This window comes from Paroedura picta, chromosome 7, assembly GCF_049243985.1.
Source record: "Paroedura picta isolate Pp20150507F chromosome 7, Ppicta_v3.0, whole genome shotgun sequence".
Lineage (NCBI taxonomy): Eukaryota > Metazoa > Chordata > Lepidosauria > Squamata > Gekkonidae > Paroedura > Paroedura picta.
Genome location: NC_135375.1, coordinates 71,430,818 through 71,446,062, shown reverse-complemented (window position 1 = coordinate 71,446,062; position 15,245 = coordinate 71,430,818). Strand labels below are relative to the sequence as shown.

The 15,245-nt window shown below is 43.3% G+C and overlaps 1 protein-coding gene across 2 annotated transcripts in view; it reads left to right on the top strand.

Moving 5' to 3' along the window:
* Positions 1-1,022: 1,022 nt before the first annotated feature.
* Positions 1,023-15,245, top strand: part of MAMDC2 (MAM domain containing 2) — a 53,712-nt gene continuing 39,489 nt past the window's right edge. Inside the window, exons 1-2 of one of the 2 annotated variants that reach the window (XM_077344829.1) lie at positions 1,023-1,376; positions 1,672-1,785. In XM_077344829.1, the coding sequence (XP_077200944.1) occupies positions 1,346-1,376; positions 1,672-1,785 (145 nt within the window). In that variant the 5' untranslated portion in view covers positions 1,023-1,345. The remainder of the gene's footprint in view (positions 1,377-1,671; positions 1,786-15,245) is intronic. The other variant, XM_077344828.1, reaches the window with a different exon arrangement.

Here is a 15,245-nt window from a genome sequence, read left to right as displayed (position 1 = left end):
TAATAAGAATCACAGTGCCATAGTGGTTAAAATGCTAGACTAGGATTTGGGAGACTCACAATCAAATTTCTCCTCTGCCATGAAACTTACTGAGTGACACCAACACTGTTGCAACAACCCTATGCAGTAGGTTAGAGCAGTGGTCCCCAACCTTTTTATCGCCGGGGACAATCAACGCTTGACAATTTTACTGAGGCCCGGGGGAGGTAGTCTTTTGCTGAGGGATGTCGCCGCCTGAGCCCCTGCTCCGCTTGGTTTCCCGCCGGCGTCCCTGACTTCCCACAACCCACCGGGGTGCGGTGCCAGCAGCAGCTGTGTAGTGCCACGCCAAGGGGGAGCCCCAGCCATGGCGGCCACTGGAGAGCACCAAAGGTGAGCCAGTGGCAGAGTGGCAGGGCAGCCCCCGAGGAGGATGAGGGGGAGCCACGGCCTGGTACCGAGTGATCCATGGACCGGTACCCAGACCGGGGGTTGGAGACCACTGGGTTAGAGTAACCTACTGCATAGGGTTGTTGCACGTATAAAATGGAGAGAGGGTGGCAGGTGAAGCTTCTTGGGGAAATGATGGGACAAACATATACCAAATAAATAATCATTTCCCACTATGCTATCACAACAGGAGGGGGACTAGGAGAGCGGGTGGAGTGAATCGCATTTCCCACACTGTGGAGAATAGTGTCAGCTGGATCCGATTATATCACCTGGACAGGGTGATATAAACCAGCAACAACAGTGTTGCCTGCAAGAAGTATGTCTGGATCCCTTGAAACAAAAGAATACCGCAACTGACTGCACATTGATTGTACTAACTAAGCAGTTGCGGTCTGGCCAAACCCGTAGGACATGAACAGTAAACCACTCTCATCCCCGGCTGTACGCGAATTCTCAGCAAGCGCTTCCCTTCAGCCTTTCTCGATGGGGCACTGAGAGGAATCCCACTCCTCCCTCATTCTGTAGCTGCCAGTAGCCGTCTGAGGGAGGAAGAAAAAGGTCACTCCTTGGCGGCCGCGGGGCTTCCTTCGGTGAATGTCTGCCCGAGGAAAACCGCCGAAGAGCCCCTCCTTCCTTCCTCCCTCCCTCCCACCCGAGCCTCGGACCAGCTGTGTGGCTGGCAAGCTGCCTTCAGCCTCTCCGAGCTCAGCCCTCACTCCCTCCCGTTCTCTCGCTGTCGTGTTAACTGTTGCCGTTTCCCCTTGAGTGTCCGGGCCCGCCAGCAGCTCTCTCATTTATATTGCGCATACTTCTTGACAAAGCAGCTTCACTCCCCCTCGGGGCCGCTCTGTGCCCCTTCCCGCCCGCACCCATTATCTCCGCGCCGGAGAGGTTCCTTGTTTCCCACTGCACTATGATCTTGCTGTGTCTCTTCACCGTGCAAGGTAAGAGGGCAGGAGGGACGGGGGAGCCAGCTCAGTTGTTCCCTTCCGTGTGGATCTGGGTTGTTTAAATTGGAAGCAGCACCGCTAGAATCTTCCTCCGGTTTAGGGAGGTAACTTTCAAATTAACAAAACGAGGCGAACTGCAACAGGTTCCCGCCGTGGGCGCCGATTGTATGAGCGCCTCTTATGAACCCGAGGGCTGCTTTCCTGAAAAGCATATTAGTGTGACACTGTGCCTTTCATTCCCGGTTTGCTCCGTGCCTGTTATGAACTGAGCTAGCTTTGTCCTCTTCAGCTCTGCAGTTTGGTGGGACCGTTGAACTCTCCGCTGGCTCTTGTGCCTTTGAAGGCAGCACTTGTGGCTATGTGTCAGACTTCACTTCTCTGCCTTGGCTTTTGAATGAAGAAGGTAAGGGCAGCGCTTTCCCCATTTAACCGTGTTTTCTTTATGTTAATGCATATAAGGTGTTTGTGGTGCAGAGGAGTGTGGAAGTGCTCGTTTTATTCATTTGGGTTCTAAACTAAATGATTAACTGAGTTATTATATACTTCTTTTGAAGAAATTGCATTTAAAATTATATTCGTTCATGGCTTTAAATATTATGCTAACAAAGAGTGCAATTAGGAAGCTCGCAAAACACCATTTAAGGGTCAAATCTGGAAAAATTCCTTGATGATATGCTGGCTGATTCTGTGCTACTTAGAATTAACTCACTCAAAGTGTAGTGGGGTTAATTTTAATGTTAGTGTGGATAGGCTTGCAACTTTAGTCTTAGAGACTAGGGTATACATAAAGCTTGACATTGCAGCAGATAATTCAATTGATGTGTTTAGGTGTCAGATGCCAGAACTGAACCTTTCTCAGTTTATTATATAGTTACTTACATTATTTCTAAGAGCCTCTTGTGGTGCAGAGTGGTAAGGCACCCGCCTGAAAGCTTTGCCCATGAGGCTGGGAGTTCAATTCCAGCAGCCGGCTCAAGGTTGACTCAGCCTTCCATCCTTCTGAGGTCAGTAAAATGAGTACCCAGCTTGCTGGGGGGTAAACGGTAATGACTGGGGAAGGCACTGGCAAACCACCCTGTATTGAGTCTGCCATGAAAACGCTAAAGGGCGTCACCCCAAGGGTCAGACGTGACTCAGTGCTTACACAGGGGATACCTTTACCTTTACATTATTTCTATACCTACTTTCATCAAATTTTCCCAAGGTGTTACACAGTTCTGCTACTGCTTAATTTTTTAAAGTTTTTTTTAAGTTGAGTTTATTTTGTCTTTCAAAAAGTATTCTCCAAAGATGATTGGAATAAAGATTTCTTTTGCTTTCAAAAAGAAGCAAGTGAAGCACACAAGTGTATATCCAGGAAAGTGCTACCAGGAAAAACTTCTGGCAGCACTACAGGATAATCATTAATGTGACAGACTAACATCAAGAAAGAATACGAACTGAAATAAGTTGTAAAACTGGGGAAGTATGTGGCTCAGTAGTAGAGCATCTATTTTGAATGCAGAAGGTCCCTGGTTTAATCCTTGGCACCTGCACTTAAAAGGGAATAGGTGATGTGGGGACACAAAAGAGCATCCAGCATCATTCTTCCCTTTTCCATTTTATCTTTAACCGCTCCTAGCGGAGCGGATAATATATTTTGTTAAGGGCACCAAAGGTGGGCCCCATCCGTGATGAGGAAGGGTGCCCATAGGCCCCTTCCTCTGGAATGATAATCGGGGGGCCCAATCGGTAGGCGCGAAGCATACCCTAGATATACTATCCACTGAACTTCACAGTGGGGATCCTAACTACTGTACTGTATGCAGCTCTGTCTGGAGAGCTGTTGCCAGCAGTAGTAGACAGTATTAACTGTAATAAACCAATGGCATCACTCAGTATAAGGCAATCACATATTCACATGGAAAATGGAAGAAATTAAAAGCTAGTAATTGTCTTATTTGACTATGTATATTACATTCTGTTCCATGGATGTGTATACATGGATTTTGCTAACAACTGAGCCTGATATATAATATTTCACTAATACATCTTTTCATATGTGTGTTAGGAACCTTTCTTTACAGTATCTAATTTTTATATGTTTGTGTGCCAATTATGTTCTTCAGGGTCTCCTAGCAGTTTCCTCACTTTAAGGATACAATCCATTATTACCCAGGTCTGGCCTTTTTTTTGAGGGGGAGTGGTATTTGATCTATTTTACGATATCCATTTCATGCATGGAGGACATGCAGATGGTAATATCACATAAGAACTTGTCAGCATTTGGTCAATAATGTGACCTGCTTTGCGTTACCAGGTACCTTGCAACCTTGGGAATATTGCAGCCCTAATATGGCAACAATAGTGGATTATCTGCCCACAGTATGCCACCCCACGTGGGTGAATTCTATTTGGCTTGGTGGGTCAGGATTTGCAGTGCTGCAATGTACATATAAATACACAAGTTGGGTTTAGATATTTAGAAATCCATTAAAAAGCTGGGCTGTATTTGGATTTTAACAGCTGCTGTACAAAAAGAGTTGTTCTGTGTGCTGTGTGCTGGAGTCTCAAGTTGTCTTCAAGGTAAATATTCCAAGCCAGCTCGTAGAAGAAAATAATTGTGGAAAGAAATTTGGTAAGCTTGTAGGTTACTGATTTATGCAGCTCAAATAAATAACTGCTGTATACAATGAAAAGTAAGTGGAAAGTTCTGTCTGAATGTTGGAAACATCTTTAGCTTAGCAACATCATCTGGTACAATGAATGATTTAGCATCATGCAGCTCTTTTCATTTTTTTTATTTGAAGGCATACAGTGACAGACCTGAAGCTGTATGTTTGAGCAGTATGGATGGTGATTATAGTGTTGCAGCAGGCAGCCTGTATGACCATTACAGCAATAGTCAAGGTAGATCAATGTGACAGAGCATTAGATGTGTTGATTTTTGCTTGTATCACAGAAAGTAAGTTTTCTGTCTTTTTGAACATTGTTTTTGTGCTTTAGTATTTTAGTTTATTATATGAATATTGTTTTTGTGCTTCAGTTGTTTTTAATTCATATGAACACATCTCCCTTGCTAGCCTTGGTACAGCTAAGCTTCTATCATGAATTTTTTTCTTTGGAAGAACTCACTATTGGCATATAAACTAGACTCTGATAGGGTAGTTGGCTTACTAAGATACTAAATATATAAGACCTGTCAGTATTTCCATTATAACCACTGTTTTCCAGTAGTTTCTAACTTAGCAATAAATTGTTCCAGGCTGAAGTTTGGCAAAATATTTAACTTTCTTGTATGCCATTATGGAGACCTTAAAAACTTTCCTCAGTTAGCTTGAGAATGAAAGTGCATATGCACTATAAAACCCTGGTAGGTTAAAATGTAATTGTAAATCAACTTTCTCTTATATGGGTTAAAAAGGTGATACAAACACTGCTTTCTGTGTTTCACATTTCAGAACTTGGATATCACTGCATATACAGCTGTCTTTCTGTTTGTCATTTTTGTACTTTTGCCTTGGCAGAGGGGCTGAAAAGTGCTTTAAGTGGCAAGTGTACATTTGGTCATACATTTGAAACATACAACTTCAGTTCAACAAGAGTATTGATCTGCTGCTGAGTGTATACTGAAAGCAACAGTTTAATATGGTTCTAGTGTTTTTCAGAGCAATGAAGGTGATCTAGGTCAGTTGAGATTAATATTAGAAATCAGTATTTTAATTTATATGAACACATCTTGCTTGCTAGCCTTGGTACAGCTAAGCTATCTTTGAATAAATAAAAATATGAGTAATATTATTTTAGGAGCCTAACTCCTCCCGTTTCCACTAAATCCACTCTATTCTAGCTGCTATTAGCTGGGGATTTTCGATTTGACCATTGCTGAGAAGAGAACTCTGCCCACTCCTCCCCATCCACTACAGTTCTCAGAAGCACTGGGCTATATACTCAGGCTAGGAAAAATTTTTAAAAAATGGATTATGAATCTGGCCTATTTATACAAGGATAACATTGAAACACTGCAACTGCGGCTCTGCTAAAACCCTGTAAGATGTCTGCAAAAGGAAGTTCTGTTTCAAAGAAACAAACAATTGAAGTTGAGCACCATGCCTTTAGTGACAAAGAAACAAACAATTGAAGATGAGCACCATGTCTTTAATGACAAATGGACTGAGCACTTTGTTTAAAACAAGGATAAAGCAGTTTGCCTGATATGTCTTGAAAGTGTCTCAGTATTAAAGGAGTACAATATTAAAAGACACTTTGAATCCTGTCACAAGAGCTATTCAATATATCAAGGAGAGGTGCAAGAAAACACAATAAACTCTCTAAAAATTCAGTGTTTTTGCAGCAAAAACCTGTCTAATGTGAGGGCCAGTAATCATGTTGCTAAAAGTATGGCTGAGAGTGGCTGACCATTCTCTGATGGTGAATTTGTTAGTGCATGGTTAAAGTTAAATGAAGGAAATGTGCCCTGAGAAGGTATCCTGTGTTGTGTCAGTTTATCTGCATCTACAATCTGCAAGCGTGTTGAAGAACTAGGAGAAGAGCTGCATATATTACTGGTTGTCAAGCAGAAAGTTTTTTTTCTTTGACATTAGATCAGAGCAATTATATTATAGACACAACTAAACTACTAACTTCAGAATTACAGAACAGTTGTGTGCACTGCAGAGTTTTAAAGGCACCACAACTGCAGAAAGCATTCTTGAAGGTGTGTAAATCAGTAGAAAATCATGGTCTGAGTTGGGATAAATTGAAATGCATCTCAACTGATGGTACAAGAAATGTCGTGGGAAGTAAAACTGGTGTAGTTGCAAAAATCAATGAAGAGATATTGAAATTAAATGGTACACTTCCCATGGAATTTCACTGCATCGCTATAAGCGTGTAGTAAGATTATTCAGTGGGAAAGCGTGATGCGTATTGTTGGATCCAGCATTAATTATATCAGGCATCATGGCCTTGCTCATCATCAGTTTCAAAATTTTCTCTCAGACACAGATGCAGAATATGGGGCTGTACTGTCCTATGCGGAAGTCAGGTGGCTTAGCAGAGGCCAAGTCCTAAAATGTTTTTTCAGTTTTCATCATGAAATTGATGTCTTTCTTAAGGAGATAGGAAAAGGTCAAGAAGCACTTTCTGAACCTGAATGGATTTTTGATTTGGTTTTCTTAATGGATATCACAGAGCATCTGAACACACTGAATCTAAGGTTGCAGGGGAAAGTCTCATACTGCAATAGACTAAAATTTGACAAGGATGGGAATTTACAATTCAGTGTTGAAAGACACATCAATGCAGTGGTCCCCAACCTTTTTTTGGCTGGGGACCGGTAGGGCAATTGCCCCGCCCACGCATCGTGCAAGTGAGCCCACGCATTGTGCATGCAAGCCTGCGCGCCCGCGCAGTGCGCATGCACGCTGCGCGCCCGCGCAGTGCGCCCGCACGCTGCGTGCCCGCAATCGCGCGTGCGCTGCACTCTCGCGTATGCGTGCATGCGTGAAAGTGCCGCGCATGTGCGATTTCGGCTGCGCATGCACGATGCACGGCCCTGATTCCCTCTCCCCCCCTCCCGCAGTAAGAAGCTTCCTGGGCCGCAAGTTTGCGACCTGGGAAGTTTTTTACTGCGGGGGGGGGAGGGGAGAGGGAACGGCGGCCCGGCGCCCTGGCCTTCGCGGCCCGGCACCGGGCCGCGGACCGCAGGTTGGGGACCACTGCATCAAAGCACTGAACCTATTGCAGTTGGAATTTCAGAACAGTTTCACTGATTGCCATAAGCTTGGAAAGGAAATAAGAATGTTTCAGAATCCATTTGAAGTAGCACCAGGAGATGGAAGTAACTTTTTTCAAATTGAACTAATTGCTTTTCAAGCCAGTTTACAAAGAAAATAGCCTGTTAGATTTCTATTTTGGTCTACCTAATATATTTACCAACCTAAAGAAATTTGCTGCAGGCATGTTCACAGTCTTTGGTACCACATTCATCTATGAATAAACTTTTTCCAATATGAAAATGGTGAAATCAAAGTGTTGGTCAAGGCTTACAGATCAGCATTTACATGACATTTTAAGAGTGCCTGTCACAAACCATCAATGCCTTGGCTAACAGAAAACAGCCACAACAATCACACTAAGAAATCGTGTGTTTCTAAATAAAAGGATTCTACAGTAAAATATTGTTTCAAAATGGATTGCATCACTTCACTTACCTTTGAATGTTTACTTTAGATCTAAATAAGTAGGTTAATAATTTTGTTACATTTTGGTTTAAGATGTGGCACTGGGCAAGCTAATGTGGCTCCCATGTGCCAAAAGGTTGGGGACCCCTGGTGTAGTTGATAGAGCTTACTGGATACTACTAACTTAAGCTTCCAAACCATCTTCAAACACAACTTTTTTCCTACTGAAAATAACTGTTGCAAAAGCGACCTTGTACATTATGTCATGCTTATTTCTCAAAGGCTCAGTAAAGTAAATAGAAAAAGGATTTATAAATTTGAAACTTTGCCTCTCACTATTAATTTATGGCCACAGCTCCTTGCCAAAGATAGAAGAGGAGTGTATAAAATCGAAATTAAAAGCATAGTAGATTAAAATAATCTAAACAATAAAATAAAAGTATTATATCTAAACATTTGAAAAATAACATGGAAATTATAAGTCTTCTGTAAAAAATGTTAGACGTTGTTTGTACAGACTTCACCTTAGTTTGCCATATAAATTTAATCCTCTGACTTTATGCAGTTGGCACCTGCAAGCTGTACTGATGTTTATGTTGATTATTACTAGTCCACGTGTTAACCATGGGTTGAGAAGTGTAACTGCTCCCTAAGCCAGGCACCTGAGGCCATAGTACATGTGAAGTTAAAATTCCATAATTGGAACTCCAGTAACTTGGCCTAAAAAGGCAACTGTATATGGCATGCCAACAATTTATGGGAAATACGCATGGGCACAAACTAGCTGATGGACTAAAATTAGTCGTAAATTTTGGCTGGTTTGTTGATAATGAACTGAAGAACCATCATAAACTTCTATGAATATTTTCAATATTCATGGCAGGTTGAGAAGAGCAGAAAGCAGAGGTTTATTGCTATTTGTACTCATAATTTTAAAAAGTGGAGTGGTGGGGAACTGTTGGTTTAGTTCAAATGGCTCCGAGTCATTTAAATCCAGCTTTCTCCAAAAAGCCATAGGGAACAGGAAACTGGTATTTCCAAACAGCTGAATAGTAGGGAGATCCCTGCTGCTCAGCCATTTTTAATGAACAGAAACTGAATCAGCAGAAATTTGTGACAAACTTTAGTCTGCCAGCTAGATTGTGACCATTCCTACTGATCTGTCACTTGGAGATCAGCTGAAATCCCAGATCTCTAACCACTATCTGGTGGTTGGTAATTAATTAATTATCCTACTCTAATGATCATCCCAACAACCCAATCAACACAACCCAACTACCAGTTAATTAATTATCCTAACTAACAATCATCCCAACAACCCACTCAACAGAACCACAACCCCACATCTGTCTACCCAACCTCTAGAATGTAATTGAGCCTGAAAAAACAACCCCCTCCACCACCACCAGAACAGGAACCAGAACAACAATGCACAAGTCATATTAACCAATAAGAAAACACCAGACTGGGTAGCCCTGGGATGTCACAGTAGATTATCATGGCCATCCCTCTGGAACTAAACACCCATCCAAACCAAAACCAACAAACCCAACCAAACAATGCCAAAGTAATTAAAGTAAGAACCAGGGTACAAATACCCTAGAAATAATTAATTAGGTAACCAAGAGTGATTCTCCTATTATCAAGCAGGAATAAAAACATCAAAATGATCGATCATCAGCCATCGGGCTCATCTAAGAGTAAAACAACAATGAGGGGGGACACAATTGGGTCAGGGATCCCACTAATAAGGTGAAGAGGCAGGTACAGTGGTGGGAAGAGGTTGGCTGGTCCGTGCATGCGCGTTTGCGCCATGCGCGGCTGCAAACGCACATGAGTGGCAGTTTCACACACGCGCAGCAGTTGCGTGCATGCATGTTTGCACCAGGCGTGGCGGCAAACATGCATGCATGGCGCTTTGGCCGCACATGCGCATTTGCAGTCGCGCACGGCGCAAATGAGCATGCACGGACTGGTCTCTCCCCTCACGCAAAAAGAAGCTTGCTGGGCCGCAAGCTAATCGACCACTAATCGGCAGCCGATTTGCTTGCGGCCTGGGAAGTTCCTCATTGCGGGGGGGTGGGGAGAAGGAGCTGCGGCCCATTGGGGACCACTGCCCTAGACGATTAATTCTGGGGAACTTTAACATCCATACAGAATTCCATCCTCCAGAAATGGGCTGGATCTGGTGTCAGCCATGGAGAAACTAGGGCTCTTGCAATTTGTTGTTGGCCCTACCCACCAGGCAAGCCACACCCTGGACCTAATTTTCGGTGCAGGGTGGTCACTACTACTGCCGTGCCATGGCCAGACCACTATACACTGAAGACCAGGCTTAGGTAGCCACTTCCCCCTCAGTTGGGTGCCGAGCAGATTTCAGTTTGCCCTTGGAGACTTATGGATCCAACTGGATTCCTAAATGCTCTGTGTTTACACAATGCCTCCCGGCACTGGTCAGCAGCTGGCATGACAGAATGCTGGCTGCCATCGATGAGACAGCTCCCAGACATACTCTCTGCCCCTGTCTCAAGTGGGCCTCTGGGTATACTGAGGAGCTCCACAGGAAGAAGTGGAACTGAGATGACTAGAGCAAGTTTGGAGGGAAGGCCTATGATGAAAAACTGAGAATATCTTATAGAATACAGTTAAGAGCCTATGTGATGGCGGTGAAGTCAGTAAAATGCACTTGACATGCATCACGTCTACATACTCATGCCCAGCACAATTAATTAGGGTAGTCTGATCCTTCACCGCCTGCTATGAAGGGCACCAAAACAGTAGCCAATTGGATACTAGCAGTGAGGCATTTGCGAGCCACTTTGCTGACAAAATCTCAACTCTCCAACATGACTTCCCTCCAACTTTGGACGCAGAAAGCAAATTAGAGGCCGTCTTTGGAGAGAACACTGAGTTACATCAGATGACTCTCACTAAATGAAATGGGCAGGATGCTAGCAGCAACAAGACCAACCACTTGCCCACTAGACCCATGTCCATCGTGGCTCCTAAAAACAACAGATATGAGAATAGGGGCCCCCCTCTAGGAAATAATCAATCTCTTTCTTGCAACAGGAGAATTCCCGGAAGGAATAAAAGATACATTGGTACATCCGTTGCTAAAAAAAAAAAGCATCCCTAGATCCACATGAGCCCCGTCTCGCACTTAGCGTTTCTGAGGAAGTTGGTTGAAAAGGCTTGTTGTTGTTGTTAGGTGCGAAGTCATGTCCGACCCATCGCGACCCCATGGACAATGATCCTCCAGGCCTTCCTGTCCTCTACCATTCCCCGGAGTCCATTTAAGTTTGCACCTACTGCTTCAGTGACTCCATCCAGCCACCTCATTCTCTGTCGTCCCCTTCTTTTGCCCTCGATCGCTCCCAGCATTAGGCTCTTCTCCAGGGAGTCCTTCCTTCTCATGAGGTGGCCAAAGTATTTGAGTTTCATCTTCAGGATCTGGCCTTCTAAAGAGCAGTCAGGGCTGATCTCCTCAAGGACTGACCGGTTTGTTCGCCTTGCAGTCCAAGGCACTCGCAAGAGTCTTCTCCAGCACCAGAGTTCAAAAGCCTCAATTCTTTGACGCTCGGCCTTCCTTATGGTCCAACTTTCGCAGCCATATATTGCAACTGGGAAGACCATAGCCTTGACTAAACGCACTTTTGTTGGCAGGATGATGTCTCTGCTTTTTAGGATGCTGTCTAGATTTGCCATAGCTTTCCTCCCCAGGAGCAAGCGTCTTTTAATTTCTTTGCTGCAGTCCCCATCTGCAGTGATCTTGGAGCCCAGGAAAATAAAATCTGTCACTATCTCCATTTCTTCCCCATCTATTTGCCAGGAATTGAGAGGGCCGGATGCCATGATCTTTGTTTTCTTGATGTTGAGTTTCAAGCCAACTTGGTTATTGGTGTACATGTTCTACAGACTGTTTTATGTATGGTTCTCTGTTATAATGTAAACCGCCCTGAGCCTCCGGGGAGGGCGGTATAAAAGTATGATAAATAAATAAATAAATAATAAATAAACTTTTGCACTCTTCTCCTTCACCCGCATCAACAGGCTCTTTAGTTCCTCTTCACTTTCTGCCATTAGAGTGGTATCATCTGCATATCTGAGGTTGTTGATATTTCTCCCTGCAATCTTTTTTTTATAATAATTTTATTGTTTATTATTATATAAAGCATTTACAGAGAAGTTGTAAAGAAAAGGCGACCAGTTGATATGGTTTGCCATCTCTTTTAACATAGATATTTAGTTCCCATCACATATTATTCCTAATCTAGAAGTTTTTACCATTTTTCTTAGCCAAGTGATTGTTAATACATATGAGAGTATGATCTGTTATAGGAATACATTCTGTTATTATCTTAAATGATATTAGGTCAGTCTCTCTCCCTGCAATCTTGATCCCAATTTATGACTCCTCTAATCCCGCATTTCTCATGATGTGCTCTGCATACAAGTTTAAATAGGCAAGGCGACAGTATACAGCCTTGCCAAACTCCTTTCTCAATTTTGAACCAGTTAGTGATTCCATGTTCAGTTCTCACTGTTGCTTCTTGACCTGCATATAAATTTCTCAAGAGACAAATAAGATGCTCTGGTATTCCCATCTCTTTAAGAACTTGCCACAATTTGTTGTGCTCCACACAATCAAAGGCTTTAGCATAGTAAATGAAGCAGAAGTAGACATTCTTCTGTTACTCCCTAGCTTTCTCCATGATCCAGCGTATGTTGGCAATTTGATCTCTAGTTCCTCTGCCTCTTCGAAATCCTGCCTGTACTTCTGGAAGTTCTCGGTCCACATATTGCTGGAGCCTAGTTTGTAGGATTTTGAGCATAACTTTGCTAGCATGAGAAATTAGTGCAATGGTGCGGTAGTTTGAACATTCTTTGGCATTGCCCTTCTTTGGGATTGGAATGTAAACTGACCTTTTCCAATCCTGTGGCCATTGTTGAGTTTTCCAAATTTGCTGGCATATTGAGTGTAGCACTTTTACTGCATCGTCCTTTAAGATTTTGAATAGTTCAACTGGAATGCTGTCACCACCACTAGCTTTATTGTTGCTCAGACTTCCTAAGGCCCATTTGACTTCACATTCCAGGATGTCTGGCTCCAGGTCAGTAACTACCCCATTGTGGTCATCAGGGATGTTAAGCTCGCTCTTGTATAGTTGTTCTGTATAATTTTGCCACCTTTGTTTAATCTCTTCTGCTTCTGTGAGGTCCCTACCATTTTGGTCCCTTATCATACCCATCTTTGCATGAAACGTTCTCTTCATATCTCCAATTTTCTTGAAAAGATCTCTGGTACTCCCCATTCTATTGTTTTCTTCTATTTGTTTGCACTGTTCATTTAAGAAGGCATTCTGATATCTTCTAGCTTTTCTCTGGAATTCTGCATTCAATTGGGTGTATCTTTCTCTTTCTCCCTTGCCTTTCACTTCCCTTCTCTCCTTAGCTATTTGTAAAGCTTCCTCAGACAGCCATTTTGATTTCTTGCATTTCTTTTTCTTTGGGATGGTTTTAATTGCTTCCTCTTGGACAGTGTCGCGAACCTCCGTCCATAGTTCTTCAGGCACTCGGTCTATCAGATCTAATTCCTTAAATCTATTTGTCACCTCTACTGTGTATTTGCCGGGGATATGATTTAGTTCATACCTGAGTGGCCTAGTGGTTTTCCCTGCTTTCTTCAATTTAAGCCTAAATTTTGCAACAAGAAGCTCATGATCTGAACCACAATCAGCTCCTGGTCTTGTTTTTATTGACTGGATAGAACTTTTCCATCTTTGGCTGCAGAGCACATAGTCAATCTGATTTCTGTGTTGACCGTCTGGTGATGTCCATGTGTAGAGTCGTCTCTTGGGTTGTTGGAAAAGAGTGTTTGCTATGACCATTGTATTCTCTTGATAAAATTCTACCAGCCTGTACCCTGCTTCATTTTGTACTCCAAGGCCAAACCTGCCTGTTATCCCGGTTATCTTTTGGCTTCCTACTTTAGCATTCCAATCCCCCATGATGATAAGCACATCATTTTTTGGCGTTGCTTCTAGGTGTTGTAAGGCTTCATAGAACTGATCAACTTCATCCTCTTCAGCAGCAGTGGTTGGGGCATAGACCTGGATCACTGTGATGTTGAATGGTTTGCCTTGGATTCGAACTGAGATCATTCTGTCATTTTGGGGATTGTATCCCAAGACTGCTTTTCCTACTCTCTTATTGATTATGAAGGCTACTCCATTTCTTCTGCAAGATTCTTGTCCACAGTAGTATACCTGATGGTCATCTGAATTAAATTCACCCATTCCTGTCCTTTTTAGTTCACTGATTCCTAAAATGTCGATGTTCAGTCTTGTCATTTCTTGTTTAACCACATCCAGCTTGCCTTGATTCATGGATCTGACGTTCCAGGTTCCTATGGAATAAAAATCTTTACAGCATCGGACTGTCTTTTCGCCACCAGTTACTTCCACAACTGAGCGTCCTTTCGGCTTTGGCCCAGTCGCTTCATTCATTCTGGCGCTACTCGTACTAGCCGTCTGCTCATCCCCAGTAGCATATTGGACACCTTCCGACCTGAGGGGCTCATCATCCGGCGTCATAACGTTTTGCCTTTTGGAACTGTCCATATTTTCATGGCAAAGATACTGGAGTGGTTGGCCATTTCCTTCTCCAGTGGATCACCTTTTGTCAGAGCTCTCAGCTATGACCTGTCCGTCTTGGGTGGCCCTGCACGGTATAGCTTCACTGAACTACGCAAGCCCCCTTGCCACAACAAGGCAGCGATCCTTGAAGGGGGTTGAAAAGGCTGCTGTGGACCAAATATCATTATTCCTAGAGGAAAATTCAGCCCTTGACCCACTTCAGTCTGGTTTCCAGCCAGGCCATGGGGTAGAGACAGCACTAGCTGCCCTGACGGATGACCTCTGCCAGCAGCTGGACCAAGGTGGGTCAGTGTTGCTGGTACTATTAGGCCTCTCAGCAGCATTTGACACAGTCAGTCATGAGCTCCTAGTTCGGCATCGGCAAGGGTCCCACAATTTCACAGGGCGTGCAAAAGAGAGCACCTCCACCAGGCATTTGCTTGAGGCCGACTGACCCAACAACATCCGCTGGTCCCCCTGACACCCCCTTACACGACTAAATATGACCTACCTAAGGGTTCCATTAAAGTTGCTATATTTGTTGACCAATGTTTTGTTGAAATATCCTAGTTGATATGTTATATGTTATGATTGTTATGTTCCATGTAATTACCTCATGATGTTTTATGTAAACTGCCCAGAGCCATATGGAAGGACAGTATAAAAATCTAAATAAATAAATAACATCCCTACGAAGGGATGGATGACTGAAGGACTATAGGATGAAACAAAAGTCTTCACATTCTAGAGGAAGATTGCAGAAGAAGAGGACAGACAAGTCTTTCTTGAAAGAGTATTCTAGAATCTTGGAGCAACGATAGAGAAGGACTTCTCCCAGGTTGCTACCTGTGTAATCTCAGAATATGGGGGCATATGCCAAACAAGACCTTGGAAGATTATTGTGGTGGTTAGGTAGGTTTATAAGGGAGAAGGAGGCCCTTCAGGGATGTTGGTTCCAATCCATATAGGACTTTAAAGGTCAGCACCAACACCTTGAATTGTGCTTAAAACAACAAGATTGGGACCTAGTGTAGATGGACCAATGATTGAGTGATACAGCC